Here is a 19,604-nt window from a genome sequence, read left to right on the forward strand (position 1 = left end):
CGCTAACGACCTCTGACATTCTTTAATAGTGCTTTTAGTTATAACACTTATGAGTGCCGTAGGGCTTAGAGTTGAAGGTTTTTGCCACAACAAGTATGAACTTCTTTTACCTAATACTTCTCTCTCAAACCTAGTATGCAGGGAAGTGTCCCTTGGACTGGATAAGGTTAACCATCTCTCTAGATGAATAGCCTGAACGTAGGCAGAGATATCTGGTAAAGAGATTCCCCCATGTCTCTTCTTCCGTATAAGCAGGGAGTGCGGTAATATGGCTCTTTTGTTATCCCATAAGAATTTCCCCATAATCGATCTCAATTTATTTAGGAATGATCTGGGAATTGTTATCGGAAGGGAGCGAAGCATATATAGTATTTGGGGGAGAATGTAGGAGGTTAATACGTTCTTCCGCCCTAGCCAGGAAACCCTGGGTGACAAGGATTTAGTCAAGAACGTTTGAACTTTGGTCAACAAAGGAGAATAGTTGAGCTGGAACAGTTGGGTGGGATTGGCAGGTATCATAACTCCCAAGTATTTAATTGCCGTGGAGGGCCACTTAAAAGGGGACATATCTCTTATCTTTTTCAGTTGGGAAGGGGTTAGGGAAACTCCGATGGCTTCTGATTTCTCCATGTTAATTTTAAAATTGGAAATCTCTCCAAAAGCTGTAAAGGTGTCTAGAATTTGGTTCATTGCTTCTATGGGGTTAGTGACCATTAGTAGCAAATCGTCAGCAAATGCTGCCATTTTCTGTGTATCACTTCTAATTTTAATTCCTCTAATACTAGAATCCTGCCTGAATCTTAGCAGAAGCGTTTCAAGGACTAAAATAAATAAAGATGGGGAGAGGGGGCACCCCTGCCTAGTGCCATTCTTAATGACGAAAGGATCAGACAGTGTACCGTTCACTAGAATGCGAGCTGTGGGAGCAGAATACAGGGAGAAGATCGCTCTGACAAACGTATCAGGAAAGCCAAACGCCAATAGGGTACTGCGCATGAAAGGCCAGCTAACCCGATCAAATGCCTTTTCCGCATCTGTCCCTAATAATAGTAAAGGCATATTTTTCTTCTTAGCATAGCAAACCGCGTTTACCACTCGACTAACATTATGCCTACCTTCTCTGCCGGGTACAAACCCTACTTGCTCCTCCCCCACCAACCCAGGCAGCAAACCCGCTATACGATGACTTAGCAATTTAGCCCACCATTTTAAATCCGTGTTAAGGAGCGAGATTGGGCGATAGCTACCACACGTTTCAGGGTCCTTCCCTTCCTTGGGGATGATAGTGAATGTCGCCTCCTGGGCCTGCAGGGGAAGAACCGAGCCACCAAGGAGGGAGTTGCACATCTTAGTGAAATGAGGAATCAGTATTTCCGCAAATTTCTTATAGTACACTATAGGAAATCCATCTGGTCCCGGACTTTTTCCAGATGGTATGCTACAGAGGACCTTAGCAACTTCCTCCTCGGTGAACGGCTTTAATAGATCCATCTTTTCTCCGGCAGACAAGGCAGGCATATCAATAGATTCCAGAAAGTCATCTATGTTGTTTTGCAGCGATGTATTATCTCTGCTGTCAGTCCCCCTTTCTCCCTCTAGATTGTAAAGTGAGGTATAGAACCTACAGAATTCTTTCGCTATAGCGGGTGTAGCAGTTAACCTGTTCCCCTCTCTAGATTTAATTACTTGGATAAAGGCCTTATTTCTCTGGGCTTTTAGCAGGTTCGACATCAATTTAGAGCCTTTGTCGCCATGCGAATAATATTTAAAACGCAGGGCTTGCAATATTTTAGCTGACTTAATGTCCAGTTTATCCTTTAGCTGAGATCTTAGAGATTTCAGTTGAGTTAATACCTCATCTGTCCGAGACTTTTTATGTAACTTTAGTGTAGATATTTGTAAGAGTAAGGAATTTATTATCTGCGTTCTTTGTTTTTTTACTTTGGAACCTATGCTAATAAATTCCCCCCTTACCACAGCCTTATGGGCCTCCCACAGTATTGGGCATGACATCTGAGGGGATTCGTTTAAGCTAAAATAATCTAGCAATACCTTCTGAACCCTGTCTCTATGACCACTCTCCTCCAAAAGGGTTGTATTGAGTCTCCATGACCATTGCCGCTCAGGCATGCCTTTCAACGCCAATTTCAGACTCACCGGGGCATGATCCGATATCGTGATCGACCCTATGGAGGCTTCCTTAACCATGGGAATAGCATTGTTAGATAAAAATATATAATCTATGCGCTGATAAGAGCCGTGAACTTTAGAGAAAAAGGTAAAATCCTTCACCTCAGGGTGTATCAATCTCCACACATCGGATAGACCCACATCAGCCAGAGCAATCTGAAATCTACGTTTCTGTTTACCTGAAAACTGTGGCGTGGCAGATGTGGAGTCCATCCCATGATCCAGTGCCAGATTGAAGTCCCCTCCCAGTATCAAAATCCCTTCAGTGAATTGCTTTAGAGAATCCAACGCTTGTATAAACCATTTAATTTGTCCCTTGTTTGGGGCGTATACAGCCGCCAAGGTAACCATGGAATTTAAGACTTTCCCCTTTATAAAGGTGTTGTTTTTTTTAAAATTTTACAACTGAAAGTGAAAAATGTCTTTTTTTTTTGTTGCAAAAAATAAATAAAAAATCGTTAAATTTCGATTAATAACAAAAAAAGTAAAAATGTCAGCAGCAATGAAATACCACCAAATGAAAGCTCTATTGGTGAGACGAAAAGGAGGTAAAATTCATTTGGGTGGTAAGTTGCATGACCGAGCAATAAACGGTGAAAGTAGTGTAGTGCAGAAGTGTAAAAAGTGGCCTGGTCATTAAGGGTGTTTCAGCTAGGGGGGTTGAAGTGGTTAAGTCCAACTTGGAGAACACCTTGGCACCAACAATCTGGTTAAACAAATCAGGAATCGAAGGAAGGGGGTAAGGATCCGGTCCAGAAAGGGTTTACAATCTAGATTTGGGCAATTTAGCTCCGGGAATAAGGTTTATAGGATAATTGTATTCCCGATGTGGAGGTAAATCCTGGCATCCACACTCAGAAAATACATCAGCAAAATCAGATATAAAAGAGGGTAATGTGTTAGTGGTTAAAGCAGAAAAGATATATTCAAACAATTGTCAACGCAATAATCGCCCCAATCCAGAATCTGTCTAACTTGCCAATCAATGGTTGGAATTTCCTGATGAGTCACCCACTCTTAGTTGGATGTCATGCACCATCTGAGATAAACACATTTGAGTTAGAGGTGCAGAATCAATAGCAAAAACGGAAATGTTTTTTTCTAATGCACTTGGAGACAACCCATGCATTCGGACGAACTGAGTATCAATCAGGTTCACCCCTGCTCCACTGTCGATAAACACCTCAATCCCCACAGTCTTGGACTCTAGCGCCACCTCAGCAATTAGGCAAAATCGGGTACTACTAGGCAAAGACAAATGCACATTTTCTGACTCTCCTCCCACCCCTCCAAGAGTCAGATGGGAATTAATCGTCCCCTTTTTATTTTTCATTTTGGGGCTGAATGCATGGACATACATCAATTTAAAATGTCCTTTCTGTCCGCAGAAAAACCACACTCCCTTCCTACGACCAGAATGCTTAAAAGTGGATCCGGGAGTAGCTTCCCCTAACTGCGTGGGTTCGTCTCCAGACATAAACCCAGGAGTATCATTACCCAAAGTGTCAGAGGAAGACCATACGTTATGTGATAGTACGTCCTGATAGTGGTGGCCCCTAGATCTCGCTCTCTCAGGCGTCTATCAATGCGTACTGCCAGAGACATAGCGGCTTCCAGAGACTCAGGATTCTCATGAAAGGCCAAAGCGTCCTTCAGGCTCTCTGATAATCCTTGAGAAAACTGACTACGGAGAGCCGGATCGCTCCACTCAGTATCCGTAGCTCACCTCCTAAACTCAGAGCACTAGATCTCAGCAGAACGCTCTCCCTGACAAAGGCCACGTAGCTTGACAGACCCAGAGCTTTGAAAAATTCATCCACTGACCAGAGAGAATGCGATCCGGTCGGCAGAGAAAAAGCCCATGACTGAGCGTCCCCCTTAAGCAACAAAATAATAACACCAACTCTCTGATTCTCATCCTCGGATGAGTGTGGACGTAGCCTACAATACAATTTGCACGCCTCCCTAAACAAAATGAAATGATCACTTTTACCAGAGAATCTGTCCAGGAGGGCAACTTTAGACTCGAGACAGGCCTGGTAACCACCACCACCACTAGGACCAGTGGTCTGTGGATCTGCGAGACGGTCGTGTGGAGGTCAGCTACCTCCAAAGACAGCCCCTGCAGCTGTCCTGACCAGTGCAGCAATAGGATCCATAGCTGTACTGAAACAAGCAAAAGTGACGGTTTTGGCGGTTTATAATGTCACGCTCATATGTGGCAGGAAAACACCACACTGAATATAGGAAGGAAAGGGGTGAGGGAATAAGGCCTGGAAACTAGGGACGGAAGATGGACACCTCCTAGAGAAAACCCTAACTCCAGTCCTGACAGACTACCAGTATGAACAGGTCCCAAAGGTAGGCAAGTTTTATACATCGGATACCTAGAATCCTTTCTCACCCTATAGGACCCTGGAACTAATTTCAGATCAAACCCCGTGTTGCCAGTCTTACAGATCTCCTGCCACCTGTCACAGGAACGTCCGTGACATCTTGTTACACTTGAAATCAGGAGATGTCATCAGCAGCACTCAGTAGTGCAGCCTCAGCCTGTGGGCCCCTAAGTTTAATCAGTTGTATAAAATGCACAACATGACTGTTTCCTCCTTGTTCTGGGGAGTCAGCAGGACTCCTGTTTGATTTCTGTGTATTTGGAGCAGCTATTACTGTATATTATCTAATATATGACTACAGTCGGCCAAGCTGAGGATACAGCAGATGGATACATCCGATCACAGGGTTTATCGCGGTCATCCTGATAATGAAAACGTATAGGAGGTCCTCCGAATGTTACCGATTTTTCCCTCGTCCGGTATGAGGAGTGTTACACCAGCATCCACCTGCATGGAGCATTACTCATGTCCGGATTCACACTGGGAAGGAGGGAATCTTGGCCGCTCATCAAAGATTCTGCTACAAGCGGAGTTAATTAAAAGCTGACATGCACAGCGGCGATAGTGTATTATTGTATTAAGGGGATGAGCTCCCCCAGGTGATGGCCTACTGACGGAGGAGACTGTTAGGCACGTCTGTTTTCAGTTCAACAGGCAGCATGGGAAATTTAGTATTCTCCATGGTACATTCTGCTCCGGTCGAGACAAAATTATATTTTATGTTAGTTTTCGAACTGAAATATTGAATAAAATATTGCGTGTAGTATGAGGTCTGCTTCTTCCCATCCACTGTCTGCAGGCTCTTTTAACACTGCATCCATGTGTACCAGATTTTGCTGCCAATTCCGTGGCAAATCTGTGGCAAGATTTACTCAGTACTTACCCTCAGTACTAAGGAAACCATCTTGCATCCACAGGTCAGAATGCTGCCGGCTTTTTAGAAAAGCCTGGAGCATCCCTTTAAAATCTGCACCGCATGTCAATGTAAATGGGGATTTTTTTTTCTGCAGTTTCTTAAAACTCTCATCCACTTTGTTGCTACCGATTTTCAGCCCACAAATCCTGACAGAAAATCTGCAAAGTATCTACGATGTGTGAACATTCTGTAAATTTTCTGTAAAACCACAGAAAGTACCCAAAAATTGGTATGAAAAAGTAATTACGATGGAGGGGGAGGATGCAGTTGCAGTGTTTCTGCCTTAGTGCCAGGGTTAAATGGCTGCATTCAGTAGGTTGCTACCCCCAGTAGGCTCAACATGTGGCTCTGCTGTCCAGTATACAAACCATACCCTCAAGAAGTGCACAGAATCAGGATGGAAAAGACTTTAGAAAGTCCTGTGTTGGCGAATCTGCTTAGGGTGTCATATAGGCACCGACTTCATTTGTAGGGCCTCGAAGAAAGAATCCAGGTTATACAGGCCCTGTTGACAAGGAGAAGTGTATCATCCACTTTTTCATTTATTCATGCATTTGCATGAGGAGTAATAGAGGAACAACACAATGCAGAGTCACAAGAAAATAATTATTTCATGGAAATACAAGTGAAGATATGTCAAGTCCTTTCTATTTATTAGATGGGTAACATGCAGAGATGAATACAGGCCTGAAGTACAGAGTGGGCTCGAGGATTGCAGTTTTACACTCCACCAATAGAGGGAGACAACCTCCTTGGGATTTGGATTGAGCTGTGCCCTAGCTGACAAGTAGCAGCAGATTTATATGAGGATTTACGGCAGGTTTATCGGAGCAGAAATCACCTTTTCTACAATTTTCTCAGTCACATTTATGCCAGGCTTCCCGAGTAAAAACCTGTATTATCTCACACATTGTGTATTTCATTCCTTGAGAAGGCCTCCGCTTTTGGCAAGAGGATAATCGTTGCAGTTAGTGAAAAGATGTGTCCTGTCCTTATCTAATTGGCATGTTATGCAATGAGCAGAAAAGTCATTAAAGGCATTCTGCGAGGTAATTAGCACTGTAATCTTCTGTAAAAACTTCCATAGTGTGGCTGCTGGAATGACCGGGAGCATCTCCAATGTACTTGAAGAAATTCGGCGTCCCTGCAGAGCCTGGTATAGGAGCGAGCCGGGAAGATTTTCTGTACACAGCAGGGGGGGGGGGGGAATGTTTATACATACGCTTAAAGGGTATATTGGGGTATATGGACATCATGGAGGGGTTCCCCCAATTAAGACCCTCTACTATGAGCTACAAAACAAAAGTGCAGCTATGTTCAGCTCAAGCTGGCGACTAATAAAGGGCTTGTCCGAGTTTATTTTACCAAAGATTTAGGTCTCCTGCTCACGACCGTATCTTTTTTGCGGTCCACAAACCGTGGATTCGCAAAATATCTGTCCGTGTGCCATCCCTATTTTTTTGCAGACCCATTGACTTCAGTGGGTCTATGGACTGCATTTTGCAGACCAGAATACGACATATAGAAGCGCTAAGCCAACTCTTCACTTCTCTTGGTCTAGAGATGAGTGGGGGGTTTCTGAAAGCACAGTGCCCCTGTAACCCTTTCACCCCAGGGGATTTTTCATTTGTGTTCTCGTTTTTTCACTCCCTACCTTTCCAGGGCCACAACTTTATTTTTCCATTCACGTAGCAGTACTTTCTAATGGCACCATTTAATGTTGCACCATTTTGGGGTGTATTTGACTTTTTTATTCAATATTTTTTTTTTTGGGGGGGGGGGGGGGTGAAGTGACCAAAAAAATACCAATCAGCAATTTAGATTTTTTCATTTATTTTTTTCTTCCATTTTGCCATTTGTCATATTTTACTACAACCGGTGTTTTCGGTGTTGTTCATGATTGTTTATTTTTTTATTTTTTTTGTTTTAATAGATTTTTTTTTTATTGGCTCCATCAATCGTTACTAGGGAGAGCCATTGCAGGCTTGGGATTTTTAGCTCCCAGATGCAGTGGTCACATTTGACCTCAGCATCTTAGGGTTTACATGTCTGTGATTGACATTTAAAACAGCAGGCACCCGGCAACTTAAGTCTGTGTTGATGTACTTTGCTCCAAATTTACCAAATGTCGCACATGGTTTCCTAATTTGACTAAGTTTTCAACCTAAAACTTTTATCTAGAAAAGCTTCTCCGGTTTTCTACACCAACCCTCTACTGGACAGGGTTGCCAATTGTCCAGAAATTTATTTAAAGTCTGTAAAAATGGGTGACTTTTTTTTCCTGTGACCGTGAAGAAAAAATAGACCTGTCCGTGATTTTTTTTTTTTGAGGCTGGTGGTATTTGACTAGATGATTTTGGTGGTAATTCTCATCATTTTACAGCTCATAGTAAATGCTGGTAATGAGTTCTTACCAGTATATTGAGCTATAGACATATATTACTTATAATCTTCATCATTCATTATGGTTTTCCAATATGTCCATAAAAAAATGTTGACTGTGATTTTGGGATAAATTGTCCAGCAAAAGAAAAATGGCTGGCAACCCTGCTACTGGAGTGAGATTGTGACTTTTTTGAGACTTTTTCAAAAAAGTTTGAATCCTAAATCGAAGTGAAGCTCATTATCATAGCTAACCAGGCCCACCCACTTGTGAAACCTGGAGTGATTGACACGCGTGACCCCAAAATGCCGGGAAAAAAGCCTTATTTTGTGACTTATTTTAGCTTGAATTCTGGAGTACAGGGCATGATAAATTCCACTTTTTATGTTTTTGTTCCTCACTATATTTCAGATCTGTTTTTCAGTGAATGAAGGCATTCCTTTTTGCTGGAAGCCCATATAGACCCAGATAAGACTTTGCAGTGATTCCCAACCAAGGTTGGTGATTATATTACGCCGGGTATCGGTTTTCAGTCCACATTTATTGACTAAATAGCCCCAGAAATCAGAGTTACAATAAGACGACCATATGACCACAGAGCACTTGTATAATTACAGCAGCCCATCCTGCCAGCAGCTGACGTTCTGTCTGGGCTTTTAGCCATATTCTATGTGAGGGACGTTTCTTTGAAGGTCTTTTAACAAATCTGTTACAAAAAAAAAATGTCTGCATTAACTTTTATTGGATTCATAAGAAAATGGATGGTTCTTATTAGAAGGAAAGTCCTTCAGAAAATCCTGGGTCCAAGCATTTGGAACAAAACCTCACCCTAGTGTTAAAAGGCTTTTCTCAAGAAGACCACTCCTTTTTAAAAACAAAAAATCCACCGATGCAGCATTCGGGTAATCACCACAGGTCCTCCTTCTTTCCAAAATCCTCCCAGACCTTTGCCTCCACCCTGGTGATCTGCTTCAGTGGAAATAAAGCATTGCATACCAGCAATTCAAATGTAAATCCTGAACACACTGGGGCAGATTAAATACCAAGAATAAGAATGACCGATACATTTACTATTCGGACTGGATTTTTTTGTGTGTCAAAAATAGTCTTAGATAGTAACTAGTAGTCTAAGTTTGCACCACCTGTAAGTTGGTATGGTTTTACGCCAAAAATTTTAGAGAATTGTTTGGTTGAAAACTGCACTTTTTAAGGCCACACCCCTTCCTGGTGAAGCCGTCCCCATTTTCGCAAAGCCATGTGGTTCTCCTCGCTTGTCAGACGAGACATAAGGTTAAAAAAAAGTGTGTAAAACGGTTCATAAAGGTGGTGAAAAACATTCATGCCAGCTTATGCTTCAAATAAAACAGGCACGTTTCCAATTGTAAATCTGCTCCATTGTGTCTGCCAGAGTGGGATCAGTGGTCTCAGAGCTGCTCTTTGTTCTGGTACACTGAGAGGGGCCACAAGCAAGACTCGTCAACTGTGACATAACACTTGCACGTGTTTGCATGCTATCAGTGAGGTTATTAATGGTTGTCTGAGGAATTTTCTGCTATGCTGATTGCGCTTGGGCACATAAATCATCAAGATCTGCTGCTGGCAGCTCCCTTTGCCATTACCGACAAATGACCTCCCAGATGTGCTCGATGGGAAACAAGTCTGGAAATGCTGCAGGCCATGCTAGCACATTTAGTCCTTGCAGGCTGATCACAGAAGCTTGAGCAGCATGCGGGAGACTTTGGAGAAATGGCCATACCACTGGTTCCATGACAAAAACGATGTAACGCCGATCTACTAGTGTACCTGAAATGAACGCTAGAGGAGTCCAGCTACTGTACATTATCCCACCCCACATGAGTGGGTGCGTAGTGCCAGTGTGTAGTTCCAATGTGATGGCCTTTTCATGGGATTGCCCACATGGTCTCCAGACCAATCTCTGGTTATTTTTGTGTATGAGACTTATTGTTGAAGAGGATAGACCACCATTCCCAGCCTCCCTTGGCGTCGTGCTGTGCACCATAATAGTCTTTGAGAGCTTTGGTGTGAGATCAGTGGAACATCTGTAGCTGGATGTCTAACTCGTAGCCCAGTGTCGTGTAAACGCCTTCTGATGGTTTGTGTAGACACTGTTTGCCACCCTAGGCTTGGGATGTGACATCCAATTTCACTTGCAGTACAGAATGGATCTCTACACGCCATTCTTCTACTCAGACAATCCATCTGTGCAGAGGCTCTGTGCACCTTTTGCTCTCATTTCAGTTTGTCATTCTCATAACCACCTAGTGGCAATAACTGGCACGGTGATGAATAGGAGGTATCTGACAGTCCTCACCCAAGACTTAACCTGATTTTTGAGGTTTCATGTGGCTATAAATCTTTGCTTTTAATTCAGCTTTTATACTCATGACACAGATTGGAGCTAGGTGCCCAAAAATTTGATCATCTGCAGATCTTGGTGACACCTGCTACGCCCTAGATTTGCGTAACCTTACGGCGTGCCCTCCTTGATGCAATTTCAGCTTTTATATAGAGAGAGATATTACAGCAAAGTGACGACAAATATGGGTGATATTACAAATCCCATAGAGGGTGTCACTGACTATCAATTTCTCATTCAGGAGCTTGAAAAAAAAGTTAAGTGTTAAATCTGTTTGGGAATTGTGGTGTTGTGGTTGTCACTCACTTTTCCCATCAGTAGATATAACTTCTAGCCAAAGATGACAAGTGAATCACACATTTTTACAGGTGACTTTGTACTACTTCCCCTTCGCACCCCCATTGAGCAAGAAGTGACCTGTGCTAGTGCTGTCGTAGGAGCCTCTTTTAATAGCTTCACTGAAAGGGTATCCTCATCTGGGACATTTCTGGCATATCCACAGGAAATGCCAGAAATGTCCAGGAAAGGGGCAGGTCCTACCTTTTTGGGGATCAGCTCCTTTCTCCGTAACAAGTCCACATCGCACCCGGCTAGGAATAGCGGTGGCAATGCAATAGCACTTCTGAAAGTGTTAAGTCAGAGTACTGGGCTATTTTTCGAGGTGCTGTTGGAGTGAGTGGAAAGAGATGCACATGTGTTGTCAGCTGGGACAAAGGGTGGGTTTTTAGTAATATATTGTCATGTGTAGAAGTGATTTTGTTCTTTGTTTTCTAGAGTCATGCTGACTCCTCGTCAAGGATTGCCTCGTATAGTCCTCAAAGGGATCTTTCAAGGAGCGAAAGTTGTGCGTGGACCTGATTGGGAATGGGGGAACCAGGATGGTAAGTGTAATGGCAGTGTCAAAGTGTCAGTAGAAAATTTACAGGGGGGGGGGGGGGCGCTTCCATTACGTCCACCATATGTCAAGATATTACTTTTGTTGAGCTGACTTCAGAGTTCTACACATGATGGTGTATCACTAACATAAGCCATCAAGGAGGTGTGATGCCCAGAGAACCGCAGCACAGCCCAATCCGAGTCAGCCGTTCAGGGCTGTAGTACAAGATCTGAGCATTGATACCAGTCTGATCTATAATGTGCTGCCAGGGGCCGCAGGAGTCTAAGCCAATGCACCAGTGAACAAGGAATGGTCTATTCTTTATTATTCACTATCATGCCGATTTAGTACAGCTTAAAGCGGTATTCCCCTCTTATAAAGTGATGGTGTATTGCTAGGATATGTTGACTCTATAATAATTGGGCGCCCCCCTGAGATTGGTAGGGGTTTGCCAAGCATCTTTTTACCTTCCTTTAAGGCCTCATGCACACGACCGTTCTGTTTTTTTGCGGTCCGTAAATTGCGGATACGCAAAACATGGGAGCCGCCCGTGTGCCTTCCGTAATTCGCAGAACAGGTGGCCCATTGTAGAAATGCCTATTCCTGTCCGCAAAACGGACAAGAATAGGACATGTTATATTTTTTGGGCGGGGCCACGGAACGGAGCAACAGATGCGGACAGCACAGTGCAGTCCGTATCTTTTGCGGCCCCATTGAAGTGAATGGGTCCGCACCCGAGCCGCAGAAACTGCGGCTCGGAGGCGGACCAGAACAACAGTCGTGTGCATGAGGCCTAAGTCAGCACCTTGCCAACCCAGCTGTGAACTAATTTGTAACTGCATGGTTGTCAGGTACACTGACAGCTAGAGCAATTACAAAGTTGTCAGTAAGTGTTTTCTTAGCAGTCTCTGATTACTGTTTCTTAAAGGGGGTTTGCCAGGCTCCTCTGGATGGGTAACCAATGTCAGATTGGTGGGGGCTTGGCACCCAGCACCTCCAGCGATCAGCTGTTCTCTGCAACCTTCCGCCATGGAAATAGCCAGAAGCACAGCTCCCTTCACAGTGTATTGGCCATGCCAGGTTACTTGAGCTCAGCTCCCAGTCTAGCTGCCATTAATGACCTTTCCTAAGGTCCTGGAGAACCCTTACAGCAGCACGGGTTACTATACAGTGCAGTGTATGGAAATGTCTTTATACTATCACTTAGGTGGAGAATCTAAGGTTGGACGAGTTGTCGATATTCGCGGTTGGGACGTGGAGACGGGACGCAGTGTGGCGAGTGTTACCTGGGCAGATGGAACCACCAATGTTTACAGAGTTGGGCACAAAGGCAAAGTAGATCTGAAATGCATTGCTGATGCTCCAGGAGGACATTATTACAAAGACCACCTGCCCAAGCTTGGTATGATATTATTTCACTTCTCAATATGGTTGTATCCTCACTGTCAATATCTATGTCTATAAGTTGCATGTTGTTATACAGGTAAACCTGCAGAAATTCAAAGGAAGGAGAGTTCAGTGCGGCATCCATTCCAGCATGGCGACAAAGTCAAATGTCTTTTGGATGTGGAGATCTTACGAGAAATGCAGGAAGGGCACGGTGGATGGAACCCTAAAATGGCAGAGGTAATTCACAATTCTGTACCTTCCTTATTAGAACAAACCTGATCTGTATTCACACAGACGCAGGGTTCAGTCACAATGAAGGACAAGTAAGGAATTGATGACAACTCACACTGAGGCTTCAGGAAACAGAGGCAGAAGTGTAGTCATAAGGACACGATCGGAGATGCTTATCTCGCAGGCAACGGAATTGCCAACACTCCTGACATATCTGGCTTAGTGGTGGGCGGGGGGGGGGTATGGGGACTTTGCGTTGTTCCTCCTTGGAAATGTTTGAGTAAATTGACAACTCTCTCCTTTTAGGGGTTTTCCCACAACGTTTATGTGACTGATGGAGACATCTGGCCTGAACACTCCCATAGATGTTCAGTAGCATGGCATTACACATGCTTGATCATGACTCTACCACTCAGCCTTGGTTAGAAGGAACAGGGGACCCCCAATCTAGTGATCGGTGGGACTACCAGTGATCATTCATTTATTCTGTATGTTGTGGATAAGTGATGAATGTAATTTGTGGGAAGTCCTGTTACCTTTGGCTCTTCTTAAAACAAGATGCATGGAGAATTAGCACTTCTGAAACAAGGGGTGGCAAAATGTCCCCTTTTTTTTACATTCTAATTCAGGCATGGAAACTTTTTTGTGCTTCTAATTGGCCAAGGGCATCACATGGGCTCCTTCTGGGTGCTCATACATAGGCCCTGTTGTATGATGACAGGTGCTGCTTATTACCATTATTACTATTGCTTTTATTAATGTTTTGCTCCATTAGCTTTCTATAATTTTTATTTTATTTAATTTTTTATTGGTTTTGCAGTTTATAGGTCAAACAGGAACCGTTCACCGGATTACAGAACGGGGAGATGTCAGAGTTCAGTACAACAGTGAAACGCGCTGGACCTTCCATCCTGGGGCTCTAACAAAGGTACCTGGAGAACAGAAGACCATTGTACATGTAGATCCAACAGGATCTGTGTATGGTGAACCGTTTCTGATATTAAGAAGAGAGATGTGAGGTGTGAATTCCTCTCTCCTGACATCATTTTACTCCTTGTACAGTATGTTTGGTGCACGTTGCACACAAAGCCCCTGGAGCTGTTCAGCCATGATGATCTCATTCACAGGTGCTTGTAATGTCATGTAATTATTGATAATTAGATTAGACGTCTTACGGTATGTTCACACTGCGGAAAATACACGTCTGAAATATCCGGCGTATATGTGTTGCGGAATTCGTGGCAAAAATCCAAGGCCAACCATCAGATTTCTGCCTTGGATTCACAGTTTGAATGCTGCAGATTCGTTTTAGCGTCTGAGTGGGGCTAAATTGTGTGCAGTCAAAAAAAAAAATCCATGGCCACATAAACAGCAGCGCAGGTTAACATTGAAGAATGATGGGAGCCAGAATAACCACCAAAAGTCGGGTTGAACGCATCCGCAGGCTTTGTTCATATCTGCTTTGTGTTTTCCATCTATCACAACGCAGTTCCAAATCTCTCACATGACACTAATGGCACTTTACAGACCCCACTAATTACAGTGACGTCAGTCAGGCTCCGCCAGGTTGTCCGCTATAAAATTTTGTTCTATGGCCTCCCATTTCTCTTGATCATCTTTGAGATGTTTCTACATCTTGATTGGAGTCCACCCCTGGTAAAATTCAATTGATTGGACATGATTTGTAAAGACACATCACTGTCTATAAAAGGGCTCACAGCTGACAACACATATCAAAGCAAAAGGGATGAGGGGGATAGAACTGCCTGTAGAGCTCAGAGACAGGATTGTGTGGAGGCAGAAAAATAGCTTTGCTTGCAGTTTACTTTTGTTTAAATTTGTCAGAATCTTAAAGGGAGTGTCACCACATTTCATGCATTAAAGACGTAATGGCACCCTGTATGTGACATTCACAGTATCACAAACATACCTTTCGATCCCTTTGTTCATTTTCATAGCTCAAAAAAAAAAAAAAAAAAGTATTTTGAGCCATATGCAAATTAGTTGAAAAGGTTCCTCCATCTAAATCGAGCCCCGCTCCTCCCCTAAGCGTTTTCTCTCCACCTCCTTCCGCTTTCTACATCAGCAAGCCCATAGATGAAATCCTGCAGAGGCCTACTGCTTGACCCATCCTGTTCCTGCGCACTCTGTACCCCACTGCACGTGTGCAACAAGCTTGTACAGCATAGGGTGCCAACTGCGCAGGCACAAGAAGAGTCCTCCAGGGCCCGTTAAGTACTTCATCTAGATGCTTGCTGATGTAGAAAGCTGAAGGAGGTGCAAAGAAGACCTCAAGGGGGAAAGTGGGGCTAAGATTACATGGGAGCGGCTGAGTGCCCTTATCCTTGGGAACCGCCATTTGGACTCTTTCAGCTAATTTGCATATGACTTAAAATATTTTTTTATGGAGTTAGGAAAATAAACAAAGATCAAAAGGTATGGTTTGTGTTACTGGTAATGGCACCTAGAGGGCACCAGGAATTCTTTAAAGGGAATCTGTCAGCTCTGCAAAGCCCCCCCTTAAACTCGATTAAGCTGTAAAAAGTGACGCAGAGTCTGCTTATGTAATTTTTATTTTCATGCTCACTTTTATTCGGGCGCTGTGCTCCCACAAACCAACATTAAAATCCATTGAGAGGACTCCCGCGCTCGCACACATAATGGAGAGGACTTGGAGGAGTCCTCTCAATGTATTTTACTGCTTGTTTCAGACAGCACAGCATTGAAATGCAAGTATGAAAATTTAAATTAAAAACTGAATTGAAAATGAAAATTACATAACTGGACTCTGCGCCACTTAAACTATGGACCGCTTACTCTTTTTTGGGGGTTGTTTCAGAATGGACATATTCCCTTTCATGTGTGAAAATGTGGTGACAGACCCCCTTTAATGGAGCCTCTGACACACAGCCTGACACTTTGTGATTTGTCATTTTATAATCAGTGATATTCTGGATTTTACATAATTTGCCAAAAAGTACTCAAGGTCATAATTATGCGAAATGGTGACCTAAGAGCTTAGAGTCTAAATGAAATTGAAACGGATGGATATATGAAGTTCAGACCAGTGGTTCATGCTTCATCTGAATTGCTCATTAGTAAGAGCTGCAGAAACGCCTTTAAAACCAAGATGTCACATTTGTTCTCCATGGACACAAAAGACTGTGTTGACTCCTTGACTTATCCATGAGTGTAATGGTAGCGGCGCCTGGGCATTTGATTTGCTGGCTCTCAGTGCCCCCTGGTGTCTCTGCTGGAGATGGTGGGTGTAAAGAATGATTTGTACATGCCATCACATTTGTGCCGCTACTTGCTCTTGGTGGTGTGATAAGTGTGTTCACTGCTTAGTGCTTCCCCCTAGTGTCAAAGTATGAAATTACCTTTTTACACTCTCCAAAACGCCTTGAATGTTTCATAAGTTGCTCCCTTTCCATTGTGATAGAAACAAGCTTTTTGTTTTATTATTTTTCTTTCCTTTTATAGCACAGCAGCATTTGGGTTGGTGATGTTGTGCGTGTGATGGATGACATGGATACAGTCAAGAAGCTACAAGTTGGTCATGGGGAATGGACAGATGATATGGCCCCTGTGAGTGAAGTTAAACAGCAAGCACAAAATCTGCACCGTGCTGCTTATCAGTATTATTTAATTCTCTGTGCAAATTTGTCAAATCCTCACCTGTCTGTTCTTGGCTCTCAGATCACTCACCATTTTGAACAAATTTTTAGTGTAGCCAAATGTGATCCTTCAGAATGATCGATCAGTCACAGGGCTACTGGGTCCAAATGCATCACCTTATCCATGTTCTCAAAAATTTGGGCCAGGGACCAGTAGCGGACTGGGAACTCAACGGGGCCCTGGAAAACGACCTAAAAGTGTCCTGTGTTGTAGGCGGGTCCAAATTGATAGAAGGCAGGACAACACAAGTAGGCATCGTAGTGTAGCACAAAATAGCGACCCACTAGAACCAAATGCCACAGTGCAGGCCAAAATACTGCTGCCCCTGCTGCAGTATCCAGCTGTGTCAGTGTGCTAAGGATAGTGAATTCAGAAGAGTACCTGTGGCCGCCAGGCAGGTGCATAAGTACCGGATGCTCCTACCATTTATGCTGAGAGCATCAGATTGTTATGTACCCAGCGGTTATGAGGATGGCTCAGGCAGTCCCCAAGGCAGCAGCCTATTGGGAAATTTCCCTGTAGAGTCTATGCCCAGTCCGCCTGTGATCAGGGCTAAAATTGCCGTACTGGTAGCTTCATTGTAAATCTGTAATGTTCACTGCACCATTCGGGGTAACTATAAGGCCCCTTTCACACGGGCGAGATTTCCGCGCGGGTGCAATGCGTGAGGTGAACGCATTGCACCCGCACTGAATCCGGACCCATTCATTTCTATGGGGCTGTGCACATGAGCGGTGATTTTCACGCATCACTTGTGCGTTGCGTGAAAATCGCAGCATGCTCTATTTTGTTCATTTTTCACGTAACGCAGGCCCCATAGAAATGAATGGGGTTGCTTGAAAATCGCAAGCATCCGCAAGCAAGTGCGGATGCAGGGCGATTTTTCATGCACGGTTGCTAGGTGACGATCGGGATGGGGACCCGATCATTATTATTTTCCCTTATAACATGGGTATAAGGGAAAATAATAGTATTCTGAATACAGAATGCATAGTACAATAGGGCTGGAGGGGTTAAAAAAATAAAATATTTAACTCACCTTAATCCACTTGTTCACGCAGCCGGCATCTCTTCTGTCTTTTTGTGAAGAATAGGACCTTAGATGACGTCATTACGTTCATCACATGGTCCGTCACATGATCTATCACGCGCATGCAAAACGCACTGACTGCAATTGCGTTCCTACTCGTGCGGGTTTGCCGCAATGCACCGGGACGCTTCCGGACCTAATCCGGACACGCTCAGGCCTAAGAGATGCAAATTAATCTCCAGGCCTTCGCATCTAGTACTATAAATGGAACTTGATAGTTTGTGGGCCTGGTTAGAAATTCAGGAACGTCATGTTACTCCTCTGTTACACCAGCGGCACTCCTGTGATGCAGTTGTGATTTTCCATGGGTTGCCGTATCAGCCCTGAGGCTGAACAAATGGCCCTGCATAGTTTGTAACGCTGAAAAAAGAACATCTGTCCATCCATTTCAGCCTGTTAGCCTGCAAAGTTGATCCGGAGGAAGACAGAAAACCCTCATGAGGTAGAAGCCAATTTTCCTCATTTTAAGGGGAAAAAATCCCTTCCCAACGCCAATCAAGCAATCTGAATAACTCCCTGAATGAACAACCCTTCTCCAGAAATCTAGTAACTATAACCTGTAATATTATTACACTCCAGAAATACATCCAGGCCCCTCTTGAATTCCTTTTATTGTACTCACCATCACCACCTCCTCAGGCAGAGAGTTCCATAGTCTCACTGCTCTTACCGTAAATAATCCTCTTCTATGATGATGAAGAAACCTTTCCTCTAGAGGATGTCCCCTTGTGTATATGGTAGGCCTAAAAGGTTGCCTTGTATTAGCAGACAGTAATACACTGCAGTGCAGAAATATTGCATTGTTAGATCAGCGATTAGAGGAAACAATCTCTAAAAAAAAACGTGTAATTCATAGCTTTAAAAAAAAAACGTGGAACTGCTTGATTTTTAATTTACTGAAAAATACTTCTAAGGCTATTTTTACACTAGTGTTTTTGCTGAATCTGCATCTGTTGTGAACGGATTCGGTTGTATTATCTTTAACATAGCCAAGACGGATCTGTGTCAGAGAAAACGGATCCGTCCCCATTGACTTGCATTGTGGGTCATGACTGTTTTGCTCCGCATCCCAGGACGGAAAACAAACTGCAGCATCCTGTATGAGAACGGAACAGAATGCATTTTTGGGCACTCCGTTCTGTTCAGTTACGTTTTATCCCCATTGACAATGAATGGGGACAAAACTAAAGCGCTTTTTACCGGTATTGAGACCCTATGACGGATCTCAATGCCGGAAAATAGAAACACTAGTGTGAAAGTAGCCTTACTAAAAAGTATTAATAAATAAAATATATACGGTATATATATATATATATATATATATATATATATATGTATATATAAAAAAAAAAAGTTATGCCTATCTGGTATCAGCATAAACACAATGACCTGTAGAATAAAGAAGAGAACAAATCCTCAAACAGCTGCTTCGCTGGAAAAATAAAGTTCTGGTTCTCCGAAAGCAATGATAAAAAATAAATTGCTGCATCCTGAAGGCCAAATCGTCTGTTAAAGAAATCTATAGAGGTTAAACGAATCTAAATGACACCTCAGAATTGTAAGCTCTTCGCACACAGTAGGGCTCCTCCTCGGCGTTATGTTACATCTAATAATTAGAGTATATTTTATAAATCTGTCCTCTTTTCTTCATCTGTAAAAACATGTAATGGATTAATTACAGCTCACATTATATTTTGTGCAAGGAAGCTGGGAAAATGTCACAGCCGCTACTGTCTGCTGAAGCGAACGCTAATCACTGTTTTACTATCCCCATTTTGTTGCTCAGGCACTAGGCCAGATTGGCAAAGTCATCAAAGTGTTTGAGGACGGAGACATGAGAGTGTCTGTTGGCGGCCAGTCCTGGACCTTCAATCCAGCCTGCCTGACATCGTATCAGAGAGATGACGATGCGAACTTGATGACAACAGAAAACGCCAAGGAACCGAAACGTAAGTGCAGATACAAGTAATGTAGTAATGGAAGGAGGTCTCCACTAGGGATAATTCACACTTGTTGGAAGGCTCATTTAAAGGGCATCTGTCAGCAGATTTGTCCCTATGACACTGGCTGACCTGTT

At 43.4% G+C, this 19,604-nt stretch overlaps 1 protein-coding gene across 7 annotated transcripts in view; it reads left to right on the forward strand.

The window, feature by feature from the left end:
* The window catches only part of MIB2 (MIB E3 ubiquitin protein ligase 2), a 111,297-nt gene that overhangs the window by 62,945 nt on the left and 28,748 nt on the right, over positions 1 to 19,604 (forward strand). For 5 of the 7 annotated variants that reach the window (XM_044281916.1, XM_044281917.1, XM_044281918.1 and 2 more), the window contains 6 exons: positions 11,037 to 11,143; positions 12,347 to 12,541; positions 12,623 to 12,765; positions 13,580 to 13,687; positions 16,243 to 16,347; positions 19,314 to 19,476. In XM_044281916.1, coding sequence (XP_044137851.1) covers positions 11,037 to 11,143; positions 12,347 to 12,541; positions 12,623 to 12,765; positions 13,580 to 13,687; positions 16,243 to 16,347; positions 19,314 to 19,476 — 821 coding nt within the window. The remainder of the gene's footprint in view (positions 1 to 11,036; positions 11,144 to 12,346; positions 12,542 to 12,622; positions 12,766 to 13,579; positions 13,688 to 16,242; positions 16,348 to 19,313; positions 19,477 to 19,604) is intronic. The other 2 variants (XM_044281920.1, XM_044281921.1) reach the window with 1 other exon arrangement.

This window comes from Bufo gargarizans, chromosome 2 (genome assembly GCF_014858855.1).
Source record: "Bufo gargarizans isolate SCDJY-AF-19 chromosome 2, ASM1485885v1, whole genome shotgun sequence".
Classification (NCBI taxonomy): domain Eukaryota; kingdom Metazoa; phylum Chordata; class Amphibia; order Anura; family Bufonidae; genus Bufo; species Bufo gargarizans.